At 40.5% G+C, this 22,421-nt stretch overlaps 1 protein-coding gene across 1 annotated transcript in view; it reads right to left on the bottom strand.

Moving 5' to 3' along the window:
• Positions 1 to 20,894, bottom strand: part of herpud2 (HERPUD family member 2) — a 33,792-nt gene extending 12,898 nt beyond the window's left edge. The window contains exons 1-4 of the mRNA XM_052023581.1: positions 20,422 to 20,894; positions 4,917 to 4,994; positions 4,442 to 4,552; positions 48 to 208 (exon numbers count right to left, since the gene is read on the bottom strand). Coding sequence (XP_051879541.1) covers positions 48 to 208; positions 4,442 to 4,552; positions 4,917 to 4,994; positions 20,422 to 20,568 — 497 coding nt within the window. The 5' untranslated portion in view covers positions 20,569 to 20,894. The remainder of the gene's footprint in view (positions 1 to 47; positions 209 to 4,441; positions 4,553 to 4,916; positions 4,995 to 20,421) is intronic.
• Positions 20,895 to 22,421: the final 1,527 nt, after the last annotated feature.

Raw genomic sequence — 22,421 nt, forward strand, 5'->3', positions numbered from 1 at the left:
CAAATAATCTGGAAGTTAGTGCCATCTTCTTTTGACAATCTACCTACCCTTGGATCACATGTTGGAGTCTTTGGCTCTGTGCATGGTTTAAAGGAACCTGAGAGAGGCTACGATGCCTTAGACCAGCAAGATTGGAAGCTGGGGGTCCAGTCATGGATTCTTGACTTGAAGATGGAGAGGGTGTTGTGGTACTTGAATTTTCAGAACTCTGAAGAGAAGTAAAACTTGTAAATAACTTAAAGAACAGAACAGGAATTATCCCATCACACACTCTGTCCATTAACATTTATTGAGCTGAAAGAATAAACTTTTCTCTCCCTACAAACGAGACTGAATCCAAATTTCCTTCTTATTCCACAACCATATCTCAGCCTTCAGCCAAAAACTCTAAAGCTCAAGCTTAATGTTTCCTTCATAAACTGACAAATATGCCCAACTCCCACCCAGCAACATTGCCTAGGCAAACAGGAATAAGGGCAAAATGCTGGAGATCAGTCAGCCATTAACCTTTGACAGGTGCAACACTAAAATGAGTCAGTCACCCTCGTTAACCTCAACATTCAAGGGGTTTTACACCTGTTGTTTCTTCAGGCTAGATGGTAGGAGACTGATCATCGTCTCCACACTCCTCACTTACCCAATGGATATTTCATGAAGTAAAAACTCAGTTCCTCCACCATACTGTTTCTTAAAAATATGAATATGCTGCATGGATAAAGCTCTTCCAGAAGCACAGCAGGTAAATGTGCCTTTACATTTTACCTCCACAGAAGCACAGATCATTAAAACACTTTTATTGATGTTTCATATTTCATATGATGCAGATTCAACCCATCAAGTCTATGCTGGTCCCTCAGTCCCATTCCCCCACTTACCTCTAACACATTCTCTCTCTCATGTGCCTGTCAATGCCCCCTTGATTCTCCTGTCATTCATTCACCAACACACTAGGGACAATTTATGGTAGCCAATTAACCCACCATCCAGGTTGGGTTATGGGAGGAAAAGGGAAAACCTGGGGCAAACCCATATAGTCACAGGCCAAACTCCACAGAGACAGCACCAGAGATCAGTTTTGAACCCTGGGTCACCAGAGCTGAGGTAGAAGTACTACCTGCAGCACTATGTTGCCCATTATGTATTTCATACAATGAAAACTTGGCAACACTTCCTACATAAATAACAAGTTCAAAGAACCTAGCCTAAAGTCAGTGAAGTATATTGAAGCAACCAACACCATCACTTTTGCTGTTGCCTTCACCTCCAAGCCTATTTCTTTGGCCAGAAGTCCCTACCCTAGACTGTAGACCTTCTCCCACCTTCGGAATTCTCTCTGGCCTGGTACTACGTCTAGATCTTTCCATCACCAACTGCCAACATGACACTGGCCATCTCAAGATTTCCATACGATCTCCGAGCTTCCACTCAGTAATGAGCAACCCAGCGTCATCAAGCCTGATAACAAGCATAGGGTTATTACTTGGCAAACAGACCTCAACCTGAGAGGCCAAATGCCAGCTCTCAGATAACCCCATATACCTCTCTCTGGACCAGGATCCCACCACTGAACATCAGAGCATTGTCCCCTAGAAGGTCACTGACCTCATTTCCTCCTATCTTTCCTTCACAGCTTCCTGCCTTATAATCCACTTTCACCTCCTCCCCAAGATCCACAAGCAGGACTGTTCTGGTAGACCTTCTGTTTCAGCCTGTTTTTAAACCCTACAGAACTTATTTCTTCCCACCTGAACTCTATTCTTTCTTGCCTTGCCCAGTTTCTTCCTACTAACATCTGTAGCACCTCTGATGCCCTCCACAACTTTGACAGTCTCCAATTTCCTAAAATTTTCAGCATGCATATCCAATCACTCTGCACCTCCATCTCACAACAGATAGCAAGGGCCCTTTGTTTCTTCCAACCAGTTCCCTTCCATCCGGCTGAACTCCTCACATTGAAGAAATTCTTTAAACTCCATGTATTCCCTCCAAATTAAAATGTGTAGCTAAAGATTTCATAGGGCCTGTGGGTGACATGGAAGTACTTGTTCCAGGTCGTATTGAGGCCAGTCTTCACCTCTTACTTTAATACACTGGTAACTGTATTAGTGCTGCTTCCTGCTCTCATACAGAATTAGAAAGTTTCATCATGTTTGCTGCCAATTTCCACCTTGTTCTCACTTTCACGTGCTCCATCTCTGATGCTTCCTTTCTCTTTTCTGACTTATTTATTGCCATCTCAGAGCATAAGTTAGCGACCAATATCCAAAAGAACTGCACAGCTATCTTGATGACATCTCTTCCCACCCTGCCTCCTATAAGGACTTCATTCCATTTTCCCAGTTTCTCCAGCTCCCCTGTATCTGTTCTGATGACAACACTTCCCACACTAATGCTCAGATTTTTTTTCCTTCACCCTGGTTTCCCCTCTGTCATTGATAGGTTCCTAAATGTGTCTGTTCTATTTTCCATGCTTCTGCTTTTTCCCACTCATGTTCTTCTCTGAGCAGGAATAGGATTCCCCTTGTCCTTACCATCCACCCCACCAGCCTCCACATTCAACAAAGCATCCTCCACAATTTCTGCCAGTTTCAATGGACTTTTCCCTCCACAACACTGATTCACTCTATCTAGACAAAAAGCCACTTTTCTCACAGCAATCACAAGAGACCCAACATCTTTTTATCCCTTCCTTTTCCACAATCCAAAAAACACAAACACACCTTCCAAGCAGAGCAGTGATTCACTGATCTTTCTTCCAGTTTAGTGTACTAAACTTGGTGCTCACAATGTGACTTCCTCTGCATTGGAGAAACCAAACAAATTGTGTGACTGCTTTGCAAATTGCCTTTCTCAGCCTGCAAGGATGACCTTGAGCTTCTGGTTGCCCGTCACTTTAGTTCTCCATCCGACTCAACTCTGACCTCTCACACTGCACTAACAAAGCCCAATGTCAACTTGACGAAAAGCATCTCACCTTCTGTCTGGGCAATTATAGCCCAGACTCAATGAATTCAACAATTTCAAATAAGCAGCCTTCCCAGTTTGTGCCAGATTTGGCCATTTCAGATTCAAGGTCATTCACCTGTAACATTAATTTTCTCACTCCAGATGCTGCCTGGCCTACCAGATATTGCTTGTTATCTTTTATTTGGATTCCCAGCAACTGTGTTCTCTACCTCACCGGTCCAGCACATTTTCATGTTCTCTCCTTTGTTCTCATTCCTCTCTCTCTACTCACACCTCCTGCTGATGGTTTAGCTCCGATGAACAGGTCTTCACTACCTTCTGTCAGCTGCTACCAACACCATAGACATCATCCAGTTTTCTCTTGATGTCTATCCTACTACATTCCCTTTGTTCTTTCCATTTATTCTGCTTCTTTCCAAGTTAAAGCAGGTTCGCTTTCAAACATTTCCTAGTTTTGATGACAGTTCATCACACTGAAATGTCAACTTCCCAGAGGTTGCCTGATCTACCGAGTATCACCAGCTTTTGCTTTTTTATTGTTAAACTTTCCCATATAAAAACACAGTCAGTGATATAACACAAACAGGCTCTTTGACCATCAAGTATCCATCAATATTAATCCCATTTTCCAGGACTTGACCTATAGCCTACGCCTTCTAGCTCTTCAAGAAAAGTCTTAAATGTTGCACGTCCCTGTCTCCGCCACTTCTCAGGCAGTTCGTTCCAGATTCCAACCATCCTCTGGATGAAATATTCTTCCTCAGATCCCCTACCCCTTTCCCTAAACCTACACCCTGTTTTTCTACCCCTCTCCCTATCTATGCACTTATGATTGTAGAAATCTGTCAGGTCACCCCTTGGCCTTCCCTGCTCCTAGGAAAACAAATCCAGCTTTTGCAGACTCTCATAACTGAGGTTCTCCATCCCAGGCAAATCCTGGTGAATCTCATCTGCACTCTCTCCAGTACAATCACATCCTTCTTGTGTGGCAACCAGAACTGTACACATTACTCCAGCTGTGGCCTAACCAATATTTTATGGTTCTTAAAATATCACCCTGCTCTTGTATTCACTGCCAGAGCTAATCAAGACAAATATCCAAATGCTTCTTCACCACCTTATCTACCTGTTCTGCAAACTCCAGGGATCCTTGGACTTGTTCACCAAGATCTCTCTGTTCCTCCATATGCCTTAAGGCCCTATCATTCATAGTGTAGTTCCCTCCAAAATGCACACCTCACACTTATCAGGATTAAATTCCATCTGTGATTATGAAAACACCCAGTTTTTAAAATATGTGCATTAGCTGCTGTGCCTTACTATCTTAAATTGTGGTTTCCTGCAAGTTAAGTGACATTTAGTTACTTCATGGAACCACAGAATTGGACTACCAAAACATGAAACTCATACCAACTTCTAAGCCAAGTACCATGAGCTGAAGGTGAAGCAGTTCTGATTGCTGCAGCTACCTTACCGTGGTGCCATTGTTGGTTGCTGCCATTCCATTGTTCCTGTTGTTGGGTTTTGGTGATCCTGAAGGAGTCCTTGAAGAGCAGACTAGGTGAACCATGTGATACTCATCTTGCTGCAGCACGCACGTGGGTGGAAAGGGGAGAGTGGTGAAAAGAAAGAAGAAAAAACAATGTGAAGAGACATTTTTGTTGTCAAATCTGAGAACTACAGCCACTAAGCAGGGGTGGAGCCAATTGGATCCATTCCCTTGTTGTCTGCTCAGTCACTTGCATTGAGAATACTGAATGGTATATTAGTTATCACGATGTGAAAGCACAATTTAAAAATGCAGGCATAAGAATGAGTGCTGCAACATCTTTAACTGCTGACAAACCAAGATGGACCTCTGTTTTATTTCAATTTGGTGACCATCTATTAATCACATTCACAGAATATTTACCAACCCCAAAGCCATCAAAAGAGAGGTTTAAAATTACCTTTCTGAAAATGTCCTTCAGCTGCAAGTGATCAGGGAGAAGCTTGCCAGAATAGACGAGCCTCTGATCCTTGGTAGACTGTGAAGAGAGTGGACAGGGTGAATTCATTACTGGTGGCAGCCACACTGCAAATCCTAAAGAAGTTACTTTTCTGTAAAACTTTTCCCATTCTTATTCACAAACAGTTAGTTACTTAAAGAGTAACCACTACAGTAATCCAAGCAAAATTAGCACCCAATTTGAGCACAGGTAAAGCAGGTGGAGTTCAATGTTGGTCAGAAAACCAAGAGAAGGCCAAGAGGCTTAACATCTCCTTCAAACAACTCCAACAAGGTAACATTGCCTCAATTAACTAACTACTCAAGTGGCTGTGATGGCTTGAATTCATCCTTCTCACTTAGAAAAACATGCTTCCAGTAGAAATAAAATGGCATGCAAAGTCACCTACTTTTAACACCTATATTCATTTCTTTAAAAAGCAACAATAATTTCTGGTCTTGATATTGGAAAGAACAACTATTCTAACAGGTGAAATGCAATGGAATATAGCCATGTATTCCTTATGCCTAAGAATTAAGTGCCCTTTCACTTATACCAGAATTAATCCTTTTGCCTATTGTCTTTTCATCAGGCACTGGGTTTAAAAATCTGGGGAAAATGTAGAGAAAGCTGTATGATGCCATATAATAACCAAAGAGAGGGCCCATGCATACAACATTTATACATAATGTTTTAAATGATGCTTTTTACACCACCTCCGCATCATATCCTAAATGGATTTGTGGTTCTATCCCTGGGATCAATCACTGCCATTTAAAGTGGAAAAAATAACAAGATTATTATACATGCAAAATGAAAACAATTGTGTTTACTAGTGTTGAGCTTCTCCCTCTGATTTCTGGAATTGTAAAACTAGGTTTCCTTTCATTCTGCAAATTAAGACAGCATACTTCCTGAGCCAAAGGGGCTTTTGTTCTCTGGACATTAGCAAAAGATGAAATAGTTCACTGTGAACTAATGGTAAACTGTTTTATATTTTTCTCCTGTTTCTATAAGGGCTTCATGTTCTAAATTATTGACATCTGGAAAACAAAAGTCTTATTGGTCTAGGCACAGTGCCAAGGAAAATTAACTTTTGAATTCCAGAAATCAGAAAATACACATGCGAGAAGCAACCAACACCAGTAAAGAGCCGTGCTCTGAAGAGTTCTGGATACACTGCAGCCAATGGAAGATGACAGAGGTAGCCCCTCAGGAGGGTTAACACGCCGACTGTCCCGGATTAATCCACAACTTTCTTAATGACATAGGCAAGGCCCTGAGTTTTGGACAAAGCAGGTGTGGATAATGTGACAGATATAGAAATAAGCACTCCTGATAACAAACAATGTTGGGCTTGAGGCTCTGGGGGAAACAGAAGCTAAGGTTCCAAGAAATTTGATTTAGCCTGACAGCAAGGCTGGGGAAAGGATGGACTCAGTGGCAAGGGAACAATGTCAGGGATGATATCTCCAGAAGATATGAACTGTTTCTGTATGACAGCACAGAAATGGCGAGAACATGAAGATTATGCTGTTTGATATCCTGTCTGGCTCACTTGTCATTATGGTACAGAACTAGTTGTAGTAATCAACTCTATTTGTTGTCTAGTCAGTTTACTCTTTACGACAACAAAACAGGAAATGCTGGAAAAATGCAGGTCTTTGGAGAAAGAACCAACATTTCAGCTTGATTTCATTTCATTAGAACTAGGAAAAAATAGAAAAACACAAGTTATGTTTTAACTTGCACACAAGGGGCAGGGGAGGAGAGAACGAAGGGAAAATCTGTCAGGATAGAGAACAAGACTCTTCCAATATATTTGGCATTATTCATGGAGATGGGACGTATAAGGTATCATTATATGCAGATGACCTGTTACTTTATATTTCTAATCCTGAGAAATCCATTCCTGCAGTATTATCAGTGCTTGCTGAGTTTAGTGTTTTTTCTGGCTCTAAATTAAATCTTAATAAGAGTGAGCTTTTCCCATTAAATATGCAAGTTCCAATCTATAGGCAATCACCATTCAGATTAGTGACTGATTATTTTACTTATTTGGGTGTTAAAATTACCAAGAAATAGAAGGACTTAAAGTTAACTTTTTACCTTTAATTGATCACGTTAAACAATTGCTTACTAAATGGTCCGCGTTGTCCCCATCATTGATTGGTCAAATCGATGCTGTTAAGATGACTATTTTAACCTAAATTTCTGTATCTATTTCAGGCGATTCCAAACTTTATCTCTAAATCCTTTTTTGATATTATTGATTTTAAAATTCTTTCATATATATGGCAAAATAAAAACCCAAGGTTAAGTAAAAAATATTTACAGAAATTAAAAAGGATGGCAGTATAGCTTTGCCTAACTTTAGATTTTACTATTGGGCAATTAATATTCGGTATCTAATTTTTTGGACACAAAGTTTAGATGTAATTCAATGTCCATGATGGGTGTATCTTGAGTGTGATTCAGTGCAAGGGTTTTCATTGGCTTCTATTTTAGGGGCCTCGCTCCCCTTTGCACTTACTAAATTGAATAAACAAATGATTAATCCAATAACTAAACACGCAATATGAACATGGTTTCAATTTCATAAATTTTTTGGATCGAATAAATTTATCTCATCAAGTCCTATTCTATTCAATTTTTTCTTTCAACCATCTAGAATTGATCTAGCCTTTTTTTTAAATGGAAAATGAAGGGAATAACATGTTTTTGTGATCTATTCATTGATAACTGTTTCTTGTCCTTTGAACAGTTGTCTAATAAATACAATTTGCCTAGATCACATTTTTTTTTAAAAAGATATTTACAGATTTGAAACTTTTTAAATGTTACTCTACCTACTTTTCCGATACCACATCAAACTGAAATTACAGAAAAAATTTTAGGTTTTAACCCTTATCAGAAGGGCTTGATAGCAATAATTTATGATCTGATTATGAAAATACATTTAGGGATATCTGATAAAATTAAGAATGAATGGGAAAGAGAACTTCAGATACTTTTACCTAGAGAGACATGGAAGAAAATTCTCCAATTAGTTAATACCTCTTCAATATGCGCTAGACACTGATACAGTTTAAGGTGGTTCATAGGACCCATTTGTCTAAGGTTAAGTTAGCTCATTTTTATAACCATATAAATCCTATCTGTGATAGATGTAATTCTGAGGTGGCTTCCCTGACACATATGTTCTGGTCCTGCCCTCTTTTGGAAAAATATTGAAAAAAGACTTTTTTGATATTATTTCAGTGGTATTGAGTATCGATTTACCACCTCATCCTATTACTGCAATTTTTGGGTTACCAGTGATGAATTCTGGCCATTTATCTGCTTCAGTTTGTCGTATGATTGCATTTGTTACATTAATAGCCAGGAGATCCATTCTATTTAAATGGAAAGATCCTAAACCTCCTACTACATTCCAATATAACATATTTAAACTTAGAAAAAAATTAGGAGTGGTACTACTGAGCCTTCAGTTAAGTTTGAAGAAACTTGGAGCCCATTTATTTAGCATTTTCATATGATGCAAGCTGACCTTTTCTGAATCCTTTTCAATAACTTTCTATTCGAATATAGAGGAGCAGAGTTAATGACATAATAATGCTTTTAACCGATGAAATATGACAGCCCAGTTTTTGTTTAGTTTTTGGTTAGTTTTTATTATTACTTTTTGGTTTGTTATTGTTCTTTTTTTTGGTTTGGGTTTTTCTTCATATAATTAAATTTCTTAAAATCATTTTTATGCTCAATTATCAAGAGATTGGGAGGTTCAGATTACACATTTTACTCTGTGTCTGTATACGTTAACTATTATTGTAATCCCGATCCCTTTGAATCATGTGTACAATTACTACTGTAATGTTTATTAATTTGAAAATTAATAAAAAGATTGGAAAAGAAAGGATAGAGAACAAGAGACAGCAAATGATACAAGTGAAGGGAGGTGCTCCACAAAGTGGTCACCCAATCTCCATTCAGTTTATCCAATGCAGAGGAAACCACATTGTGGGTACCAAATGTAATTCACTAAATTGGAAGGTGCAAGTGAATCACTGCTTCACATGGAAAGGGTGTATAGTGCTCGTGATGTGGTCTCCTCCACACTGGAGAAACCAAAGATGGATGGTGACTACTAAGCAAACATCTCCTTCCAGTCCACAGTCGTGACCCTAAGCTTCAATTTACCTGTCACTTTAATTCTCCAGCCATTCCCACTCCAACCTTTCAGCCTTTGGCCTCTTGCACCATTCCAGCAAAGCCCAGTGTAAACATGGCGATTATGCTTTCACCTTTCAACCAAGCACATTGAAGCCCTTAGGATCCAATGCCAATTTTTTTAAAAATGAGAAAACCAGCCTTTGGTATTTGTGACGGAACTGGCTAGTCTTGATCAAAGCAAATCAACCTTTAACACCAGCTGTTTTGCTGTTCCTCTGCAGCTGCTGTCTGGCGTGCTGAGCATTTCCAGCACTCCCTTTAGGTTTTCAGCAGCTAAGTAGTGCAAATAAGCAGCCAGTCTTTGATGCCAAGTAGAACAGGGCATGGCTGAATACAAATGGCTCAAATGTCAACGAAAACAAAGCACCCTGACCATTTGGAATTCTTCCAAAGTTTAATGATGGCTGCTCAGACGTTTGGGCATCATTAACGTTGCACTCACCTCTCCTCCCTCCACCCTGTTAATTCATGCCCAAGTTTTGGGAGCAGATGCATTTTGTTGTCGTGCTCTACACATACTGCAGGTAAGCAAGTGGAATTTAATGACTCCTCATGCAATATTTATATTGATGCCAGTATTACACATAAACAGTGTTCACCACCCAGACATGCAAGGCTAACAGAACTGTTGTTAACGAGTCTGGATTGTGGAGTGAATGTTTGCTATAGGTGGTCTAGGCTACTGGTAAGCAATTTAGCAATGTGCCAAGAAATGCAAGACTGCTGAAATTACACAAGTGAGATGTACTCACAGCTTCAAGTACAAATTATTGCAAGAGAAAGGAAATAAAAAAATATCAAAAGTTTTAATTATTTGCATCATATACATGCAGCTTAATACATGCACTCACAAAAGCAACTAGAGATTAACTGAAAAACAATTAGAAAGCAAATCATCTGCTGTGTACATTTTTAAAAACAGAATATACTCCAGGGAAATACAAAATAAATCCCTACTGTAAAGACATCAAATTCACTCTCAAATGATTTGACAATGTTCTGATCTGATTTGCAATCTCACTGCAGATTTTTAAAGAACTGGAAGATTCTGAAAACTGAACAGAAATTAATTTTAGAATTTGATTTAAAACGTAATAGTAGTGATACAATTAGGATAGCAGATGCTGGATTACTGGAATGATGTATCTAATATTATGAATAACTTTAAACACCAAGAACAACAAGCACATCCACTTCACTTCTAAACGAACTTTCATTATATATTATTTTCATTAGCTGAATCTGGAGAGTCAGGTTTCAATTTTTTTTATATATGAATGGTAGCAATAAATGCATGTTGATTGATGTCAGTATTGTCAAATTATTAAATTGCTAATTCTGAAGTAGATCAGAGTCAGAATAAAAACAACACATTAATCAGCTCTGGATTACATTAAATGTGGAATGTGGAAATAGGCATTTAGCCCAATTGGTCTATTTATGCTCACCCTCCATAAAAGCTTCCTCATGTAAATCTGTCAGATTAGGATAATCCCAGAGAGAATAGAGTTAAGTGAAACATTCTCTAGTGCAGAACAACATTCAAAACAGAGAACATGAGAATGAGAAGGATTGGCATTTGATTAAGTGTAGAATAAATCAAGCACAGACATGATGGACATTTTTTTCCTGAGCAGCCATAGTCTATGACTGAATTATAACTATCTGGTTTAATTAGGCTCCTAATCAATACACACATCCTCTATAGTTTCATACTGAAACAATCAAGGTGTAGTTTATTTTGTTCTATGACTAAAAGGAATCATTCAACTTTTTGGTGGGGTTGGTGGGGAGGGAAGCGAGAAAAAGTGTGAGAACACTTTCAGCAGCAACTGCACTTGGAGATTCAATTACAGCACTGTAAACAGCTCTTCTAAACAGAATACTTATAACTTATGCAAGAAGAGGGACGTAATATCAAACAATTTTTGTGCTGTAGAAATCTACCATCTACTTCCAGAGCACCATCACTGTCACTCACAGAATTAATGACTGTGAAATTGTTAATGCAGGCTTTGAGACAAATTGAGTCCATTTCAATGAGATTCTGCAGTTGGGGAGATTGTGTTAACGTATTTGTACAATGTCCATGGGGCTGCATTTGGGAGGAGTTAAGGAAAATATCTCTTGTTGTTGATCTTGCTGGTTATCCACTTTCTCACTCTCTAGGGCTCAGAGAGGCAGGAGGTACTCCCTCTCATTCCTCTCCTGTCAGAAAAGTATGTATGTAGGTGTTCCCATTGCTTCATTCACACTAATCTCTGGTTAGTTGGCCACACTTTAAAAATGTTTACATGATCTCCATCACTCAGTAAGACAGACATTCACTATTGCCTGCAACGCACCAACAATGCCGTAGCCCATTCTCAGGAAGAATGCTGGAAAGACAAATCTGACAATTACAGGATCTACCAGCCAGCAGTGACCCCTACACTCCTGTAACCTACAGCAAGAACCTCAGAATGTTGGATAGGTACCACCAATGTAATGCTACGAAACTTCAAAGATCCTTTGGCAGGATAAGTAAATAAACCTCAGGGTCCTCTCCCCAGACAACATCTCCTGCATCAAGGCCCTACTCACATTCAGACAGCTCTAACAGCTGGACCACATCATCCCATGCCTACTTTTAGACACCTGAAACTGCTTCTCTACTTAGAGCTCTGTCAGGGCAAGAGTTCCAGAAGACTGAAAATACTTCAAAACTTCCTTGAAAAAAAATGTCACGAGAATCCTCATCTTAAAATGGAGAACAGGCATAGGAGAAGGCATTAGGTAGCTTGTGTCCCTTTAAACCAGAGAAGGCAAACACCAAGCAAAAATGGTTAAGGAATGCCTATTGTGTTAAACATCTTATCTACCCATCTTACTAAAGCAGAGCCTTCAGATCATGAGGCCCTTATAAACCACCTGGGAACCCAGACACCTGGGGTAGACTGGAACACATACTCCAGGGTAATACTCTAAGGCAATACAGAGTAATTTGATCAAGACGCCTCCCCAAATCTGCCTATTCATTACAGATAAAAGATCCTATGAAACTGTTTCAGATAAACAAGCGAGCTCTGTAGCTTAGCCAGAATGTAGTCTTCCCCCACAAATATTAAAATCAACCAGTCATTTATCCAACGTGCAAAAACTGTCGGTGCACCATTTTACATAAAAGCAACCACACTTCGTAACTCATTGATTCTGAAGTGTTTTAGGATGTCCTCAGGTGATGAAAGAAATATAAATCCAAGTGATTCCTCCAAGCATGATTAAATAATCAGTATTGCATTAAGTTCAGATTTGTACAAATTCATTTATACAAGCGACATTTGTTGTAAACTTTCCTCACGGAAATAAGCAAAAACTTGTCTTGATTTAGTTCTCATTGTTGATCACAGTACCAACAGAGCGAGCACCTTGCTCAATTACAAAAATTGTTTTCTTCATAAGTTAATCTATCAAAACAAAGCACATTAGGAACCAAAACCGAATGTTGCATTCAGGCAAAGCTCATGGCAAGGGATAATTCAATGGCACTTTGAGTCTTTCTGCCCAAATATTTGGAAGTCTTCTATCTCCAGATCAAATTAACTTATTGCACTGTAATCAAACACATGCCATGCAAGTTACAATTGACAAACTGCATAGACTTTCTTTGGTATATTAGGTGCAGGTTTTCACACAACATTAATAAAGCACATAATTAAAGAAAATTTAGATGCAACGGTAAGGAAGTATAGAATAACACAACTATCAGACCTTCCATTGTTTTCTTAATTCAAATCACACGATGTTTACTGATCTAAGCCTAGAATGGTTTGAAATGTTTCAAATGGCAAGCTCCTCATTACTTGTTATTTTTATTATCCTCCCCATACCTGGTTTGACCTCTCCTTCCTTATACTGTTTCAAAGTTCAATGAAAGCTTAAAGATCAGCACCACCATGGGATACAGATTTCCAGCTTCAACATTAAATTCAACTAGTCCATTGTTGTCACCATTATTAAGTTGCTATTCCCATGTCTTTCAGCAATTTCACTTATCCCATTACTATGCCCTTTTGCTTTGCAGCACCCTCTCTATTGTCGTTTAATCTCTTTCATTGTCAGAAAGTCCCTGCAGATGCTAAAAATCTAAAATATAAAACAGAAGATGCTACAAATGCCCAACAGATCAGGCAGAATCTGTGGAGAGAAACTTTTTCTTGTATTCTTTTGTCCCTTATGTTTTCCCTCTTCCCCAACCTCACCTTTCCCCCCCAAAATGCATAAAAACAATTACATGCATGACAATATTTAAATCATGAAAAAGTCAACCTAAAATGCCACTTCTCCACAAACATTGCACTGACCGCTGAGTGTCAACAACATTTCCTGTTTAAATTTTTTTGTATACAACATGGTTTTGTTTTATTTAACATTGTAGGAGAGGAGGAAGAATCCCTTTTATGAAACTGTCATAAATTTTTCTTACTCATTATCTCACACTTCTGAGCTTTGGCAGTCTATCATCACCCCCCACACCATTAACCAAGTTAGGAAATAAAGAGTCCACCATTTTGTCAAGCAACTCCGTTCTCTTCTATGTGCATTTGTTTTTGCTTTACTGATACCCAAGTGATAGCATTTATTTCCACACAGTTCACAGACACAAACCTCAGCAATTAGTAACAAAAACATGTGTAGATATTGGACAAAAATGTTCCCTCACACAACAGAGCAGAGTGACTAACTCCACCCTGTCACATAACACAGCCAAAGTCAGGAACTTAACTGAAGCAGTATCAAGTCATATGAGGATTTCAGCATAAGGTTAAGTTAAAACTACTTGCAATTATTTACTATTCTGAAATATAAAGATAGTTATTTTAGATTTTGACTTCCTTTAATGAATAGCCAGCTGCCTCAACACATAACATTATCGACCTGCTTACGTCACCTGTATTATCTGGTTAGTTGTGGTGTACCATATTTGTCCAAAGCACAGACCAAGAAAGGCATCCACGAGTCTAATCAGCTGAAGTCCAACTGTTTACCAGTACAGTGCACTGGCAATCTTCCCAATCTCATTCTGCTTGGATCACTTTATCTGTTACGGCTTGTGGGTTTATCTGAAGCAGAGTGAGAAAAGGCCCATTCCCCTGTGACAGCCCTTACCCTCAGGTTCAATTAGTGAGCAGCTTACTAGCTAATTTTTTACTCTGCTGAGTAAATGAGATACTATTCTGATCAGCAAAACAAATGCCTTGAACCTGACAGCAACTAAAGGACCTTCTAAGATGGACTGTTTACCTACTTGCAGTTTTAGAAATAAAGTTTAGCAATGCCAGTTTTCAAGGTTCCTAAAATCAGGAGTACCCTTCTGATTTGGCACTTCTGCTTCTGTCCCTTGGGGTTGAGGTTGACCTGCTTCACCCTGATTTTATGGGTTTCAAGGTGTCTGATGAAGATAATGTGGGAACAGCAGACTCTTCCACAGGTTGGCAGAAGATGCCTTCTGGGACAAGCAGGTGGATAGACTGTGAGGTGGTGTGTATAGGGCTTCTTTGGCTCCCATCTACGTGGCCTTGAGGGGCTCAATCCCATCTCGAGTGCTCCTCCTCCAGTCTGAGCAGTCATGGGCCAGGGATTTCCAGAAATCAGTGGGAATGTTACATATTTTCAAGGCATCTGTGAGCACGTCCTTGAATCTTTGTCTCTGGCAATGTGTTTCAGGAGTCTGGTGTTGGGCATGTGGATCACATAACCAACTACTCAGCTCTCTCAGTGGCAAGGATAAATAAAGGGAATTTCAATTTCAGCCTTAGAGCACTCAGTTACAACTTGGATTCCACAACCTGCACATCACATTTGCATTATAAACCTACTTACAACATACCTTGACACTTGTACAATTTTTCAAACTAGCTAGCCAAAAATATTAAAATTAACTCCTTGCAACTAAGCACAACCTCACTTCAGTGCTTTTCTCTGAGGGAGAAAATGGTTATCAACTGTTTCAATGATGTATAGTTGTTACAACGGTCATGCTACAGGACAAGCTAACCAGATTACTGACTTGCATTCATTATGTATTTACAGGAAGATTTAGGCTGCATTTAGCACCAGCACCCACTGGCCCATCTTCCACTTCTCTCATCCAACTAGGAAATCTAATTGTTGATGTCGCAAGCCCTGCCCGGAACTGAATTCCAAAGCCTTGCAACTCTTCTGCCTTCTGTTCTTACTTTTTAATCTAAGACCTTGGACCTGACCCCTTAACTACCAGAAGTAGTCTGCTTCTACCTACTCCACTCCATCCTTGCATATCTTGATGCATATTTGTCAATTCATCCTTTAATCTGCATTGTCTTAATTTTAAAAGGGGGGAGTTTCACAAGACCACATTCCTTTTCCTTGCAACAATTAAGCGCAGGACCCTCTCTAAAAGATCCTTAATATCCTGCTGTTGAATGATCCACATCTGGAGTGCAAGTTGTTGAGGGGCTTGGAGGCATTGTAGAGCATCATCATCAGGGAAGACCAGCGAGGTTTTTAAGTTGCAGATGGTCTGAAGTAGAGACAGGTATGGAACTGGAATTAGGTGGTGTGTGACAGGCAGATTTGGGGATCACAAAGTAGAGTTCTGAACGGTCTGTTCAAGCAGAGATATAGTCAAGGAAAATGGCATCATTTTTCCTCATTGTTTACATGGAGGGATCTGCTGGTGCAGTTAACATTGTCAAAAGCTGCTCTCAAAACAAAACTTTTCCCAGGTCTTAGCATAGTGAACAATCTTGCTCAATACAGTAGCTGATTGAGGGACAAAAGAGAACTGATAAATATTATGTCAGATTCCATCAATTATGTTCATGTGGGGCATCACGTCCATGATGGGAAATTTAGTTGAACAGAATGAGTTGAAGATACTCTTAGAATTCTGGAACAAATTAAAGTTTTAAAGGTGACAGGGCAGCATCTTCTTAACTGTCAATTTCAACTGCCCGACAACCTCACAGGTTGTATTCTAATGATGGAAAGAAACAAGTCTACACTTGCTGCCCAATTTAATAGAAAGTACCCCTTTAATATATTCACTTGTTTATGACAATAAACATAATAAACATAAATAATGACAAGGTCACAACAAAAGATATCACAACCTTGCCAACAGCACACTTCTAAAACTTGGATTAAGATCAGTCACACCTTGTTTAGTTGACGAATATATGTGTTCACTGTCTTATAACAAACACGTTTATTTACCAATGCCAGAAAAATCCATTGGGTTCTCAACTGTGGGAATGGAATATGGCCAACTTCCAGGTTTAAGTTACATGCCCACAAAGTCACTTCTAACACTAATTACTCAACTCAACTAGAGCAAAAAAAAAGAGTGGCCTGGGAGAATTCCCTGTGTAGTTTCAGAAAGCCCAGCAGGTATAAGACGAGAGGTTGGCAGCTTCATCCCATTGGAGCAAACACACTAAAACTTATTCAGTCATGTACTTAACTAAAAATAAATACAATCAAGCACTGGAATTCTAAGAACAGCTGGAATCAAACAAAACTTAAAATGTCAGATCACCAGAACTGAATTTGTTTATACTGAGGGAATCTGCTCAGAATAAAGTGATCAAGAATGCCCATGTCAGACGTGGGTGTGGGTTTCCAGAATTATTCTATGTAGAAGGAATATTTGACAAGTAGAGGGAAATACTGGGCTTTACCAGGATTCTCAAACTGATAGATTAACATGGTTGGATAAGAACCAACATATACACAGGAGATCCAGGAGAGAGAACTGTAATTTTTGGCTTTTTGGCACATTTCCAGAATGGAGACAAGGAGCAAGAAGCTGAGAAACTAAGGAAGCTCTGAATGGACATTGTCAAGTCTGCCAAGAGTGACGATGCAAAAGAGGGATTCGGACAACTCAAACACCCAAACCAGTTCAAACTGTTGATAATGCTGAAGGCAGCAAATTAGCCACAGGATCAACAACCATGACAATAATGAAACGAAGAGCAAGTCTTACAGTGGGAAGATGTTTCACTGCAGACATTCTGGAAAGCTCAAGATGATAACTACAAGGGGGCATCAGCTCGTGATGCTGGCTTAATTAAAAGTAATTATATGGTAGGTGCTGAAATCAAGATATGTCAGTGTTAAAATGAGTTACAAGTTATTGCAACAACCTTGAATTAATTATTTAAATAATCACTTGATTGTGCACATGGAACCAATCAAGGATAGAATGAACATATTTTCAGGTTCTTTGCTTTTAAGCATTTAAGGGAAGGTTGAGAAATGTTTTGTTTGTGAGGACTTCAACAAAATGAGCACCGAGAAAACTATAAAAACAATGATTCGCACATTATTTCTCTCAAACAGATTGAACATTTGCACATACCATCATATTCACTGTCCTTTAAATCGGATGCTTCTGACCCATCAGAACTTCAGTTATTAAAGCTTCCAGGAAGTACACTTCAAGAACTAAACATCTAATAGGAACCCATGCATTGGTCAGGTATTTCAATAACACCTCAATTTTCACAGAACAGATACAAGATCAAAGGTTTCACCAAGTGACACCAAGGCTCGAAGTGAACATTCTCGTGTCAATATTTACAAGCTTCTGCACAAAACTGCAAGGCACCCTTAGAACTATTCTTCTACCTGATTGAGCATACGTGGCACTAGAAGTTCCACAAATTTTAGTCCAAGGGAAATCTGCCAACTGGCACAGAAAATCTTAAATTTGTGAGGCCAACTACAAACTGTGCTTCAAAGATCCTTAACACTGGTTTAAAATGCATTTTGCCTTAAGCCATGACCATATTCAATTTTGTAGGTGGACAAAGCAATAAGCAGCAAGTTTCTCTGATTCTGCCTATTCAAGGAGGCTATACAAAATGAACCCAAAGGCATTAATAAGCATCTTTTAAAAGGTCTTAAACATCAAAGGATATTTCATTTACCATGAGTAATATACTCCCATGAGTATACTCTCAGTACAGTATTTTTATGGCATTTGCAGTGAATTCTTATTGTTTCTCAGAGGTGGACCAGACATGCTAAAAATGTTTTGGGATAACCCCATTTTCAGTTATGTAAATAAAATTATGCCTGGTTGTCACTCAAATGCAATCAGGATAAAATGCTCATGCCAATGTTTCTCCTCTATAATGCGGATTGAGTGTATTGGTTCACAGAAGAATTTGCACTCAAGGCAATGTTGTCATAAACAGCAAAATTCTAGCCTTCCTGTGCAGCTTCAAACCCAGTTTTCCAGCTGCACCCAAACCTGAAAACTAATCGTTCATGACCACAAAACTTGTAAATGAGGCGTATTCTGGATTTGATCTCGGTGTACTTCCACTAAAATTTTGAGCAAACCCCTTCTGAATTATAGCCATTAATCATTGTCCCAATTCCTCACATGACTCATTTCATGGTAATTCTTGATGACACAACATTCTTTGGCAAAAACATTCAAAACTATGCCATGCATGTGTTTGTCCTATAGATAGAATCCAAGTAAAACAGAGTATTTGTTGTCAGGTTTGCCCAACACTGAGAAAGTTGAGCAATAAGTACCGGATTCAATCACGATAACAGAATTTGCAAGGACTTCATGTGGAAGGAATATTAAGACATGGGCCAAGAGCTGCCCAGTTCAATGCTGCAACTTTCTGTAAATCAGTGCACAAGATTCTTGGACAGGTTACTTTGTGTAGAAGAGACAAGAATAGTGAAAAGGGCTTCCATTTGTACAGGCCTTTTACTTCCAGTTAAATATCTTTAAGTGTACCCACTTTAGTAGATTCAAGACCAACAGGATAATGTGTTTGGAACAAAGATGAAAAAGCCAATCATTTTCAACCCACAGAAAGGCTTTTGCAGCATTAGCAATGCCTATAAACACATGCATTGAAAATAGGCCTTCAGCCTCTCAAAGCCTGCTCTGCCAATTAATTAGATCGCGGGTTGATCTGATTGCAACTTCAGCCCCGTATTCCTATCTACACCTTGAATTATCAAGTATCCATCTACCTCCAACTTAAAAATATTCAAAGGCTTGGCTGCCACCTTAAGAGCCACCACCCCAGTAGCTTGAGAATGCCAGTCCATGAAGCAGCGCACTGTCGAACGGTTGTACTTTTTGTTCTGTTCTATGGTTACCCAAGTCACTAGAGTGTCAATCACTCTCAGATCCATGGTGCATACTCTCCACATCTCATCTCCATTGTAAATAAGAGGGCACTTATTTTTAAACTATCACCTTTTGTGTTAGATTCTTACAAGAGAGGAAATATCCTCTCTGTACATTGTCTGGGCCCTCAGGATCTTATGTTTTAACTTCTCTCTTCTAAACTCCAGTAGATACATTTCCAGAGACTGAACCAAAACAAAACACTAGTTAAGCCTGTTATAATACCAGAACATTATATCATATTTCCTAACAACATAGATGGAGACTATTTTAGCTTATCACATCTGTACCAGTTTATAGGGCAATCCTGTTCCTTGTAATGTCTCCCCCACATTTCCAACTCAAGCACTTCTTTCGAGAAGGAAGCCCGACTTCAGCTCCCAATTATAATTTCTCTACATTGACATCATCGACACCAAGGAAACTTTTTAAAAAATAAGAGATTTAAATCCTCACATTATTGAAGGCAGAACAAATCTCCTACCACTTATCAGACATCCATAAACGAATAAGCTGGCAAGGCTGAAGTCAGAGTAAGAAACATGGTCTCGGGATTCAAGCTCACATCAAGCCTCGTTAGGGAGAGATCCAAACCATAGGAGACCACAAGCAGCAGTGATGTCACCTCTGATCCTCTCATCTGCCCTCTGGGTCCAGCCACAGAGCGTATCGAGGAATGCAGTACCAGCACAAGCGGCAAAGCTAAAAACAATGCGAATCCTGCCCACTCTAGAGAGGAAACACGACTGTCCCGACCATGAGTCTGCCTGCTGGCAAGGCATCAGCAGTGTTTCAGCAGGAACCACCCAAAGGCAGGGCAAAACTGGGGGGGGGGGGGGGGGGGGGGGGGGGGGGGGGGGAAACACCACCCAAATGGATGGGAGGCACAAACGCTGGGGGTGGAAGAGACACCCAAAGGGCGGGGCTGGGGAGCGCCGAAAAGGGATAGAGAAGGGCGGGGTGGACGTCCAAAAACAACATAAGCCAGGACATGGGGAACAATTCAGTACCGGCGGCGCGGGCACGGGCCCCGAGCACACTCACCGGGCGGCTCGGGTACACCCGCGCCAGGTGGCTCTTGAGGCGGCCCACGGTCCAGTCGAGGAAGCAGCACACCGTCTGGTCGTCGTACTTCTGGTTCGGCGCTCTGATCACCAGCGTCACCGGGCTGTCGGCCACACTCGGGTCCATGGCGCATACTCCCCACAGCGGAGCACGGCGCTGGCCTGGGCCCCGAGGCCTCACTAAGGCCGGTCAGCGGCCTTCCGCCCCATAGCTCGGCTCGACTCTCCGCTCCCCCTCTCACATGGCAGCGGGCCCAGGCCCGGTGCCGCGGCCTCTCGCTCGCTATCTGTCGCCTGTCAGGCCCACTCCCGCCCGACTCTGCCTCTCTGCCACTCCAGTCTCCACGGTGACGAGCGTCCCTACCCGTCGCGCGCGCCCGCCTCTGACACGCGCAATCGCGCGCGCGCCACCACGCCTGTTGCTTTCCTTCTCGTGACGTCACAATCCGCAGTCAGCTGACCCTCGGAGCGGGAGTGACGCCAGGAGCGTCACGTGACACCCACCGCGATTCCTATGACGTCACCAGCAAGGCGGGCTGGCGGCCCAGGATTCCCTCCTTTCGCTGCCCACAAGTCTGCGGGACTGCTTACCGTCTTCCTCTCTCCACCTGCTGCGAACGCTTGCTCTCCTCGTCCAAGCCTCTCAGTCCAGTATCCCCTGAAACGGAATTGATGTGGGGATGTTTCCCCTGTCACAGCCTAAAAATACTGAGGGGTCGGCCATTCACTCTGGAGAAGGGAAGGAGGGCGGTTAATCTTTGTAATCCTTTACCCCAGAGAGTTGTGGAGCCGCAGTCGTTGAGTATAATCAAGACGGAGAAATATTTGGAGAATCGAGTGGTCTGGATTAGTGCAGGAAAATGACACTGAGTTGAAAAGCATGATATTGAATGCCAGAGCAGGCATAACGAGCCGAACAAATTACAACTGATTCTGTTGTTTATGTTCTTGTTTACTCAAATGGTGGTGGGGTGTTCTGTGTTAAGGAGAAACAACAGAAAATGGGACTAATTTAAGTGGTCAGCACTCCCTCTCCTGAGAAGTTTGCGAGTTCATGACGCAGTCTCGTATTCGGTGCAGTCCAGTATTCGGTACAGTGCGGTACTGAATGAGTGCTGCATTGCCAGACAGCCTGTCTTTTGGATACTATTTCAAAGGAAAGCAGGAGAATTAACCCCTGTATCCTGGGCTGCACTCATCCCACAACCAACGTCTTTATCCAGAAACTGGTGAGAAAGTGAAATTCATTCCCATATGTTAAATTCAGCGAGGGTGAGAAACTCTTACATGAAACTAGTGTCCGAAATTTAAATAAAGGCAATTCCAGTGGAATGGCATCAGAGTTGGCTAAAGCAGATTGGGAAAGTAGATTAAAGAATAAACAGACAAATATTTAAGGAGACATTTCATAAATTATGGCAAAAGAGGCGCTACAAGAAGGACGACCAACTAGGGAAGTTAAGGATGGTGAACAGATAGGTATACAACGTTGTGAAGACTGGAAGTGGGACAGAGGTTTGTGAAATTTGTAGAAACTACCAAAGGATGACTAAACAAATAAAGAGGAAGAAGATAGAGTATGACAGGAAACTAGCATATGATTGAAAAAAGACAGTAACAGCTTCTACAAGTATATAGAAAGGAAGAGAATTTGTAGAAGCCATTACTGTTTTTCTAAATTCAAGGAAGAAACTGAGAATTAATAAATTATAGAGATTCTAAATAATCATTTTGGATTGGTCTTCACAGCAGAAATCAATGAAAACATCCCTTTCATAATAACTGAGGGCTGAAGGGAGGGTGGGACTTAAAACACTTCCTACAACTAGAAGAAATGTGGCGGATATGGAATGTAGTAATAAGGCTAAAGGCCGACAAGTCCCCTGGACCTGATGGCCTGTGTTCTAGGGTCATAAAGGAAGTGGCTGCAGAGACAGTGGATGGAATCTGGTTGGAATCTACCAGAATTCCCGGGGTTCT

Source organism: Pristis pectinata, chromosome 9 (assembly GCF_009764475.1).
Source record: "Pristis pectinata isolate sPriPec2 chromosome 9, sPriPec2.1.pri, whole genome shotgun sequence".
Lineage (NCBI taxonomy): Eukaryota > Metazoa > Chordata > Chondrichthyes > Rhinopristiformes > Pristidae > Pristis > Pristis pectinata.